This window comes from Sinocyclocheilus grahami, unplaced genomic scaffold, assembly GCF_001515645.1.
Source record: "Sinocyclocheilus grahami isolate Dianchi unplaced genomic scaffold, SAMN03320097.WGS_v1.1 scaffold270.1, whole genome shotgun sequence".
Lineage (NCBI taxonomy): Eukaryota > Metazoa > Chordata > Actinopteri > Cypriniformes > Cyprinidae > Sinocyclocheilus > Sinocyclocheilus grahami.
In genome coordinates this window covers 1,344,175-1,355,410 of record NW_015505449.1, presented here as the reverse complement: position 1 = coordinate 1,355,410, position 11,236 = coordinate 1,344,175, and the positions used below count along the sequence as shown (strand labels likewise).

The 11,236-nt window shown below is 30.9% G+C and overlaps 1 protein-coding gene across 4 annotated transcripts in view; it reads left to right on the top strand.

Annotated features, from left to right (window-relative positions):
- sntg1 (syntrophin, gamma 1) overlaps window positions 1-11,236 on the top strand; it is a 58,558-nt gene that overhangs the window by 39,460 nt on the left and 7,862 nt on the right. For 3 of the 4 annotated variants that reach the window (XM_016291330.1, XM_016291329.1, XM_016291332.1), the window contains exons 11-16: window positions 1,252-1,382; window positions 1,815-1,944; window positions 5,375-5,413; window positions 5,850-5,966; window positions 9,058-9,129; window positions 10,669-10,821. In XM_016291330.1, coding sequence (XP_016146816.1) covers window positions 1,252-1,382; window positions 1,815-1,944; window positions 5,375-5,413; window positions 5,850-5,966; window positions 9,058-9,129; window positions 10,669-10,821 — 642 coding nt within the window. The remainder of the gene's footprint in view (window positions 1-1,251; window positions 1,383-1,814; window positions 1,945-5,374; window positions 5,414-5,849; window positions 5,967-9,057; window positions 9,130-10,668; window positions 10,822-11,236) is intronic. The other variant, XM_016291333.1, reaches the window with a different exon arrangement.

The following is an 11,236-nucleotide window of genomic DNA, read 5'->3' as shown; positions in this document are numbered from 1 at the left end:
TCTTTCTTTCTTTCTTTCTTTCTTTCTTTCTTTCTTTCTTTCTTTCTTTCTTTCTTTCTTTCTTTCTTTCTTTCTTTCTTTCTTTCTTTCTTTCTTTCTTTCTTTCTTTCTTTCTTTCTTTCTTTCTTTCTTTCTTTCTTTCTTTCTTTCTTTCTTTCTTTCTTTCTTTCTTTCTTTCTTTCTTTCTTTCTTTCTTTCTTTCTTTCTTTCTTTCTTTCTTTCTTTCTTTCTTTCTTTCTTTCTTTCTTTCTTTCTTTCTTTCTTTCTTTCTTTCTTTCTTTCTTTCTTTCTTTCTTTCTTTCTTTCTTTCTTTCTTTCTTTCTTTCTTTCTTTCTTTCTTTCTTTCTTTCTTTCTTTCTTTCTTTCTTTCTTTCTTTCTTTCTTTCTTTCTTTCTTTCTTTCTTTCTTTCTTTCTTTCTTTCTTTCTTTCTTTCTTTCTTTCTTTCTTTCTTTCTTTCTTTCTTTCTTTCTTTCTTTCTTTCTTTCTTTCTTTCTTTCTTTCTTTCTTTCTTTCTTTCTTTCTTTCTTTCTTTCTTTCTTTCTTTCTTTCTTTCTTTCTTTCTTTCTTTCTTTCTTTCTTTCTTTCTTTCTTTCTTTCTTTCTTTCTTTCTTTCTTTCTTTCTTTCTTTCTTTCTTTCTTTCTTTCTTTCTTTCTTTCTTTCTTTCTTTCTTTCTTTCTTTCTTTCTTTCTTTCTTTCTTTCTTTCTTTCTTTCTTTCTTTCTTTCTTTCTTTCTTTCTTTCTTTCTTTCTTTCTTTCTTTCTTTCTTTCTTTCTTTCTTTCTTTCTTTCTTTCTTTCTTTCTTTCTTTCTGTCTGTCTGTCTGTCTGTCTGTCTGTCTACCTGTCTTTCTTTCTGCCAGTCTGTCTGCCTGCCTGTCTTTCTTTCTTTCTTTCTTTCTTTCTGTCTGTCTGTCTGTCTGCCTGCCTGTCTGTCTTTCTTTCTGCCAGTCTGTCTTTCTTTCTTTCTTTCTTTCTTTTTTTCTTTCTTTCTTTCTTTCTTTCTTTCTTTCTTTCTTTCTTTCTTTCTGTCTGTCTGTCTGCCTGCCTGCCTGTCTTTCTTTCTTTCTTTCTTTCTTTCTTTCTTTCTATCTGTCTGTCTGTCTGTCTGTCTGTCTGCCTTTCTTTCTTTCTTTCTTTCTTTCTTTCTTTCTTTCTTTCTTTCTTTCTTTCTTTCTTTCTTTCTTTCTGTCTGTCTGTCTGTCTGTCTGTCTGTCTGTCATCTTTATCTATTAATCTCTGTGTTTGCGGCAGGACACATTGTCTTGCTCGTCTTGGCCGATGTCTCCAGGGTTGCGCTGGGAGAAGAGATGGGTGGATCTTCGACTCATTCCCCTCTTGCATGCGCGTCTGTCCCAGTACGTCCCAGGTACTGACATTTGCAGGTGAGCTGAGCAGGAACCGCACAAGAAATGTCTGTTTTGTTTGCTCATACTTTGTCTCTGGCTTTGATAGTAGTCATTTGTAGAGTTGCAGTGCCTAATGTGATGTATTTTGCTTTTGCTTTCATCTGGTGATTCTGTTTGTATTCTAGTCACACAGGATTTTCCTTGATTAGTGTTTCAGGGATTCCCAAATGAACCACATTAGACCTTTAATACCAAATGCAAACTTTAATGAGGTTAAACTATTTGAAATGAGACCTTTTTGCACATCAAGTGGAACATAATTGAAAACTCTTAAATTGGATTGAATTAATGTTTTTTTTAAATTGCTTTGAATTAAAGTGAATTGAAAAAGGAGAATTAGACATTAGTTAGCTACTTTTTGCATTTTGTGGAATGTCTCCTGAGTGTGCATATTTTTAATTTCTCCAGGCAAAATGCCTTTCAAGTCATTGCTGTGGATGGGGTGTGCAGCGGGGTTATTCAGTGCCCCAGTACTGACGAATGCACCGACTGGCTGCAAGCAATAGCTTCAAACATTTCTGCCCTCACCAAGCACAACGTGAGTACAACTGCAGTTTTAGCATGGTAAAACTGTAGCAATTTAACAACCAAAGTCAATTCTTATACAAACAGTGATTACTTAGATTGTAAGTACTAATGTAATTTAACCTCTATGTCTTATAATGTGACTAACCAATGTATAGAGGGGTCCAAAAACCTTCTTTTCATCCTGGAAAAAAATTCTAAGTTTTAGATTTCGAAGATCTTTTGAAGAAGTTATGCAAAACGAATGATGATGTTTAATGTTACCATTCAGAAAGGTTTGGTCGGTAAGATTTTTAAAATGTTTTTGAAAGAAGTCTCTCATGGTCACCAAGGCTGCATTTATTTCATAAAAAGTACAGTAAAAACAGCAATATTGTGAAATATTATTACAATTTAAAATGGCTGTTTTGTATTTTAATATATTTTAAAATATAATTTATTCCTGCGATGCAAAGCTGAATTTTCAGCAGCCATTGCTGCAGTTTTTTAAGCCTAATAATAATTTTAATATGCTGATTTGCTGTTCAAGAAACATTTCTTCTTATTATTATTAATGTTGAAAACTGCTTATTATGTTTATGGAAACAGTAATAAAAAATGTTTTCCCGGTTTCCTTGATGAATAGAAATGATTAATGATCCATTTAATGCATCCTGGCTGAATAGAAGTATTAATTTCTTTCAATAAAAAAAACAAATCTGACTGACCCGTGTGCATATACCGTATATTTCTATATACATTTATTTTATATCCAAAGACCCCTATTGACTTTATTTAGCTTTTTAAAAAATAATTTAGCATTTATTTATTACATTTATTATTAAAGTTAGACATTTAATTGAAAAATGAGCATGAATTTAAATGTCCTTATATTTGGTATGTTTCCTTTTGATTTGGTGTCTTTTTGCAAGTTTTTGGTTAACAGCATAGCAACATTGGAGCCCTGGTTTAATGGTTAGCGCTCATTCTCTGACATATTCAGTCATGCATTGTTTCTCTAGAAGTTTATTTGATAAATACCACCTAAAACACAAGGTATTGTGGTTTGTTTGGACCGGATGATCTTTGTGCAACAATGTCAGCGCAGCATTTGCAGATTTATAGTGCTTCATTGTCTTTGGAGAGAGTGTACCGAACCAATTTGTGCGAACAGACAACTATAAACTACATTTATGCTCAATGATGGAGGTAATTCAGGAAGACAGTGAATTATTCGTCATAAATTTCCGCCAGGCAGGTCATGTGTTGTAATCCCCTCAATGCAGTAGATTAAGGCATTCAAATGGCATTTCCCACACAATGAAGGATTTCACTCTTAATTAGGATAGAGTGCAGTGTGTGCCTCGTGGCCCAGATCACTCGCTTTTGAGCGCACCCCGACAAAAATCCTCCAATCTTGCGTTCATTTATTTTGAGGGTGTGAGCGCTTTTCCAGAAAAATCCTCTCGAAGAAGATGATAAGTTTGCTCCTTGCAACAATGTACTGTAGCGCTTGCTTTGGATTATCCTGCGGAGGGAGCATCTGGATGAGCTTTCAGTCCATTTCCTGCGAGGAAAATAGACCTTATTCCACATTCAAATGGAGCTATTAGAGTCATTTGTGAGACTGGCTGGGGTTACATGGGTAATGAAGCTAGTGAGAATGTTAATCTTGAATAAAGCTTCACAGCAGGAGCGATTCTCCTGGGCTCTGGATGAACACTAGTACCTCTGTTAGTCTGAAACACACAAGATGTATGGCGATCTTTTATCTGCTACTTGAATAATTGGGCTGAGACACGGTAAAGGTCATTCGGTGATCACCAAAGTGCTTTATTTTAAATCTGTGAAGCAGATTGGCCTTTTATTAGGATTTATGATTGAGATGTCTAGAAAATCTCTTTACTGTTCAGGGGGAATGACGTATGACCATCGATTGAAAAGGATTCATGAAACCTATGTATTAAAGGAGCTACGTCGAACAGTTTTGTGGATTATTTTCCTCCCTAAAGTGCATTTATCATTTTAGTTAGTGTTTCCTGCACGAAATATTCTTGAAATACAGTAAACTGCTTTGGATGTTTCTCATTTGTAAGTCACTTTGGATAAAAGCATCTACTAAATGAATGAATGTATAATGCCTGCTTTGTGGTGTACATATCACATTGAAATATATTTGATTATTTATTAATATAAACATAAATGTAAAATATATTTAAAGGTATATAAATATTAAATATAATATAATATATAGAACTATTTAAATCTATTTATCTATAAAATATTTTATACTTTGTTTACTTTTATTTCCATATATATTTAAAAAATTTATACGTAAAATTAAATCTGTTACTTATAGTGCACACATCACATTTATTATATATACTTTATTATATTACACACATAGTTTAAATATATTCATATTATTAATATAAATATATATTAATTTTTAAAATATATTTAATAGTATATAAATATAAAAAAATATATATAGACGTATTTAATTTTATTTATAATTTATAATTCAATATAATTTAAAAAAATGTATTTAAAAAACTAATTTAATTATAGTGTGCACATCATCTTTAAATATTTTAAATGTATATTATTATAAACATAAATGTAAAATATATTTAAAGGTATATGGATATTAAATATAATATATATATATATAAATATTTAAATCTATTTATTTATCAAATATTTTATACTTTGTTTACTTTTATTTCAATATATACATATTTCAAATCTATACTTTAAAAAAAATATGTTACTTATAGTGCACACATCACATTTAAATATATTTTAAATAAATACATATTATTAATATAAATATATATTAATATTTAGAATATATTTAATAGTATATAAATATAAAAAAAGAAAATATAGAAATATTTAAAGCTATTTATTTTTTTAAGTTTTACAAATATTTTATAATTCAATATATATATTTAATTATAGCGTGCACATCATCTTTAAATATTTTAAATGTATATTATTATAATCATAAATGTAAAATATATTTAACGGTATATGAATATTAAATATAATATATATATAAATATTTAAATCTATTTATTTACGTGTACATGTTTTATATTTATATTTTATAATTCAACATATATATTTGTGAAATATGCTTTATCTAATTATAGTGCACATATCATCTTTAAATATATTATAACCACTTATATTAAATGTAATATAAATATATACATTATTTGATATATTTCAGAATATATTTTATAATATGTAAATATATTTTTGGAATCTAATCTGTTAATTCTTTCAGTGCACATGTCACCTTTAAATATGCATTATAAATGCATCAAAATATTTTTAAAGGTCTATACATTAAATATAAAATATTTCTTTCTTTCTTCAATATTTTCAAATGTATTTTTATATAAACACATTTTCAAAAATCGGATCCGTTAAAAATCTTCATAATTCTATTGCAGGTGAAGAAGATCAACAGAAACTTCCCAGTAAACCAGCAGGTAAGGAAACAGAATCAGTCTTGTTGAGAAGCTGTGAACAACTGGACCTTGAAAGAGTGACAAACAGCCTGCAGAGATCCAGATAAAGCTCTGAAAGAGCGAGTGACTTGGTCGGCACACTTGAATGAAGCCCCACAATGATGTTTTCTTCAGAGCCACTATTCTTCATGCGCTGTGACGCTCACAGAGCATTGAGATTCTCTGAAACGCCTGACGCCGTGCTCCTCAAAACCATTTGACACACACAGACTGACGGATACTTGGTCACAGTGTCCGGTTTTAGTCTGTGGCATTTTAAATGATCAAGCTTTGAATTAGACTTCATTATTGGTGAATGGAGAAGTGTCTCTTCCTGCAGATTCTGAGCAGGCTAATTACTTGGAACATCTTCTATAACCCACTTAACACTTTCTTCTTGTCTTTTTCTGTCGTTTAGATTGTATCTATGGGCTGGGTGGATGAGAAGGAACAAGATTCTGTTCAGGACCGAATGTACACACCAAAGTTTCTTGCCTTGAGGGGTTCGTCTCTCTTCAAATTCTCCGCACCTCCAGTGAGTTCTTCTGCATGATTTACTGCATCAGGAGTCTTTCAGTTTCAATAGCTGACTTTTCTATGATTTTATATTTAGCATACGCACGCAATATTTATTCTACTTGGGGCAACTTTGGCTGAAAACACAGTTATGACAATTATGAAAGCACATCAAACTTTTCCTGAGTTCATTGCACTGAAGAATTGTTAAAGGAAAATGCATATTTCCTCACTCGTTTAAAATCTTTAAGCTGTTTTTATTGTAAAACAAAACGATTGCATGTCTTGTAATATAGCACACAAGTCAAATGGATTATTTTATGGAGCTTTTTGTTCTATTTGGAGCAAACGTGGACACTGTTAATTGAAAATTATTTATGAAATAAAAATATAAAATTAAAAGAATAATTAAAAATGCTTCTTTGATATTCCATGAAAATATAACAACATATCAGTGTTGTTATTGTAAAAAATCTGAAACTATTAAAAATAATTTTGTTAACCGCTGAAATGAATAAAATATAAATATTAGATGAAATTTGAACTTTTAAAAAAAAGTTTTAAAACTAGAAATGTTGCCTTGGCAACTAAATTAAATAAAATGAATAAAAAAATGAAATAAGCTGAAGCTGAAGTGCTAAAATTACTGAAACTATAACGGAAATAAAAACGCATTCAATCTAAACAGAAATATGGGGAAAAAAGCATATAACAAAATTACAAAAACTACAATTAATGCGAAAACTGAAAATATAAAAATAAAAGCTAATTCAAAATATTTTAATAGTATGTAAATAATTCTAAAATAACATTGCAGCATACAGTGTGAGTTTGGATAATAACAGAATATTCTTGTTTAAAGAGTTGCCCGTTTTCAGCCCCAAGCAATTGCCATCCACATTATTTGCTCCAGTTGTTATCGACTTTATGAAATCCATTAATCCGTTCAGCCGTCCGCAGGCTAAATCACCTAACCTGATGCTCTAACACCTACTTTTAATAAAGCCTAATCTCCGTACATAATCAGCAATTAATTTAAACACCTTCATCATAATTCTGGGAAATGATTTCGAATGAAACATGAATGATAATCTGGGAAGTGTCTCATTAAAGGTAAACCTCTCCTAATATGGAGATTGATAGCATTGATAATAGTGGTTTTTACCTCTCGGTGTCCCCCCGTGTTTCACGTCAGATGGTGCGGTCCTGATGAAATGAGGAATTGCTGTAGTTGGTGCTTGTAGATGTTGCCACTTAATTCATTTATCCTGAAGAGATCGAGACATCAAAGAGCTTCATCCAATCTGCCATTAATCGTAATTTGATGGTGGAGTGGGAGGAAGATCAAAAGTTTGGACGTGAAAAGCTATTATGGGATACGCAGATGCAAAATTACATTGGAGAGAACTCACAACACTCAGCAGTTTGTCCAAAGGCTCTCTCAGGCTATTTTAGCCCGTTCAGATGTCCTCCACTTGCGGCGATAAACACTTGACATGCTGCCTTCCAGGAAGAGCTGGATAGAAGTCGGATTTCAAAGCACTTTTCACACGAAAACAGTTCGGTTGCACCAAGTTTTGGTTAATCTGGTTAGCCCTGCTGAGAAGATATGTTTTGTGTGTTTGTTGGTGTTCAGAACCTATCACTTCCGTAATCTGACACATTTCTGAGAAACATTCAAGCAGACCAATTGTAGGATGACTTGAGTTTTGCAACTGGGAATTAAGTGGATTGGGAAAAGTGTCTCTGTATGACACTAGGTTGGAGAGGCTTAAAATTAAGAGGCCTTTCGGGAAAAGATAGTCATTTCAGATTTCATTTTGATGAACAATTATGGAGACCATTATTTGATTTCCTTAGCAGTAACATCAGTGATTAATCATACACAATTAGACCAGTACTGTGTTAAGAAAGTAAAATGGTAAATTGTTGTTGTTATTGTTATTATTATTATTATTATTAAATATAATTGTTTTATTACATTTATTTATTAATTTCTTTAAATCTATCCAAATGATTATTCAGTAAAAAAATCATATTATTTTTATAATTAATTAAAACATTTAAAAAAAAAATTTTTTTATAATATATATATTTGTAATATTATATATATATATATAAAAAAAAAAATTCTTTGGAGTAACATGAAATAAGGCCAGAAACACATTATGAAAGTAAAAAGGATCATTTTATTATTATTATTATTATTACATTTATTAAATTCATTAAATGTATTCAAATTATTTGTTTCTTTATAATATTTATATAAATTATAATTTTTTTGGAAAAGCTTTAACAATGAATCATACACAATAGAAATGTGATCATAAAGTAAAAAGAGTAATTATTATTATTACATTTATTTATTTATTAAATTCATTAAATATTTGTATTTTTTATACATTTTTATTATTTATTTATTTTTGTCTTGGACAATATTTTTTATTTGTCTATAAAGTAATATTATTGGTTTATAATGTTATTATTATTATTGGATTTACATTTATATATTAAATTCATTACATTTATCCAAATGTTTTATTGTTTATTTAGTTTTATTATTATAATATTAATAGTAATATTTATGATAATAATGGATAGGTTAATCAACTAACTCAACCAAGTTAATGCACTACTTCCAAATGCCATATATTACCGTTTTATTATGTCTTTTTCCATCCATCAAGGAGGTCTTTAGATGATCACTGAAAGTCATGTCAATGTGGTGTGTGTGTGTAGTGTGTGCTTATTCAAGCAGTGCGTTTTTGACTGGTATTCTGACATTTGAAAACTCTGCTCTGAGCCACTTCAGTCTGAAGAAAACACTCCTGAGTTCTCTGTTCCATCATGATCATCTTCACTGGCCTTTGGGTATCAGAGGTTACTGCAGATGCTCAGCGTGAGTCGTTCTCGTACACAAGATCTCAGGGGGGCTTCCCTCTTTCGTAGGCGAGCAGGACATTGTTTACTTCATGTAGCATTTGAATCATCCCTTGAGGGCCGCAGTGAGAGCGAGTGACCCAGAGCTAATCTGGTGTTCACTGACTGAGCTGAATAATGCACTGTCTGTGACGACTTCTGGAGACTGACAGCCATCTAAACTCCTCTAGGTCACCACCTGGGACTGGACCAGAGCCGAGAAAAGCTTCACCGGCTATGAGATCATGTTCAAGATACTGAAGGTATGAGCTGAAGTACTTCGGGGTTTCACACATTATATATGACACCTGTGTGTCACTAAATATGTACTTATATTTACAAATATGTATATCAAGTATTTAGATCAGTGTCCTCCTACAGGTTCTTGTTCTGTGGTTATTTATTGAGTAATAATTAGAACAATTTTTTTATATAAGAAGAGGCCACATTTAATTTAAAACCCATTCATAATTGCAAAATATATTTAAAAATAAATATTTGATATTCTTCCATTTTTCTTATTCACTAATACAATTTTGTATCTATAATTGTCATTTTCAAAAAATATTGTTTGTCTGACTTACAGTATGTATTGAATTTAGTTCAGCTAATCTCCCATAAAGGCGGATGGAAAGCATTAATTCACATCATTACTAAATAATTATTGATCATAAAGGACAATATTCTTTATTTCTATTATTTTGATTTTACAAATGAAAAAGGGTTGCAACACTAGTGACAGTAGTAACCTAGAAAGATTTTTTTTTTTGTGTGTGTGACTTTTTGTATTTGATATCAGAAATCAAGGTACAAATATTCTTTTCAATTTTTTTTTATTACAAATTTCTTTTGTTTTGATTTTTTCAAGTTATGGAAAGTTTGGGGGGGGAATAAGATGCTACACATATGTAACACTTCTTATGTACTTGAAGTATATCATTATGGGATTCTTATAATTGTAATCTTTCAAAATAAACAAAATAAAAAAAATAGCAATATGCTTTTCTTATTTGCATTTAACATCACATATGCATATGCTTCATTTCAGAAAAACAACAATTGATAAACAAAACAAAAACTACATTTACAACATTGTACAGATCTTGCACTAATGCTTAACTCTGGAAAATAACATTTGTAAAAAAAAAAAGCTAATAAAACTAAATAGATATAGATGAAATAGTTATTTATTAGACTAAACAACTGTAGACAACTGTATATATATCTTGTCAAAAGGTTAGAAACATTATGATTTTTAAATGTTTTTAATTTAGTCTCTTATGCTCACCAAGGCTGCATTTATTTGATAAAGAATACAGTAAAAACGGTAATATTGTGACATATTATTACCATTTGAAATAACTAATTCCTATTTTAATATGTTTTAAAATGTAATTTATTCCTGTGATCAAAGCTGAATTTTCAGCATCATTTTCAGCTCCAGTTTTCAGTCACATGATTCTTCAGAAATCATTCTAATATGCTGAATGACATGAATCTATGAACATTTAAAAATCATAATGTTTCCAAACTTTTGACAAGTGTCATAGATAGATAGATTTTTTTCAGGCACAATTCAAATGATTTAAAAACTATATTTTTATATTTATATTTTGTATTATATTTTTTAATAAATGGTTATTTATATATTTATATAGTAATACCTTTTATATGGAGTTTCTTCACTATTTGAAATCTTTTTTCATGTCTGAAATGAAAAAGACTTATTTGTCTCAATTTGAGAATGAGCCAATCCATAAAACCTTGTTTTAACATTATTCTAACTAAACTCACTATTTTAGGGCAACGAGTTGGTGGACAAGCGTAAGCACTGCTTCAGCGTTCAGACGGACTCCGGCGAGGACATCTTCTTCAGCGTGGAGCTGGAATGTGAGCTGCTTCTGTGGGAGAAAGCCTTTCAGATGGCCACCTTCTTCGAAGTGGAACGAATACAGGTACTGAACCTGCCAGAGTCTGCAGAGTTAGTGTAATCTAACTCAAATTAAGTTGCTCAGACAGACTAAATGAAACTCTGTGAAGTGAAATGAATGTGAGCGAAATGAAATGAGGGAATATCAGCATCTATAGCTCGCTCCTGCAGATCACTGTCTTCTTGGCACGATAAACAAACCCAGCAGAGCTGAGATCAGATCGAGGCGAATAAAACTGCACCTGCCAGACAATGTTGGCTGCCATCTGAACAACACAAACTCTGAGCGATTGAGGCTGTGCCAAAAAGAGATTCAATGTGATTTGTTAGTCAGTACTTGAAGGAAACACATTGGTCACAAACGCGCTATGAAAACACATTTTGTTTGGAGACATTAATATAATCCAATCCTGGGTTCGATCTGCTGAATGAGTGTTTCT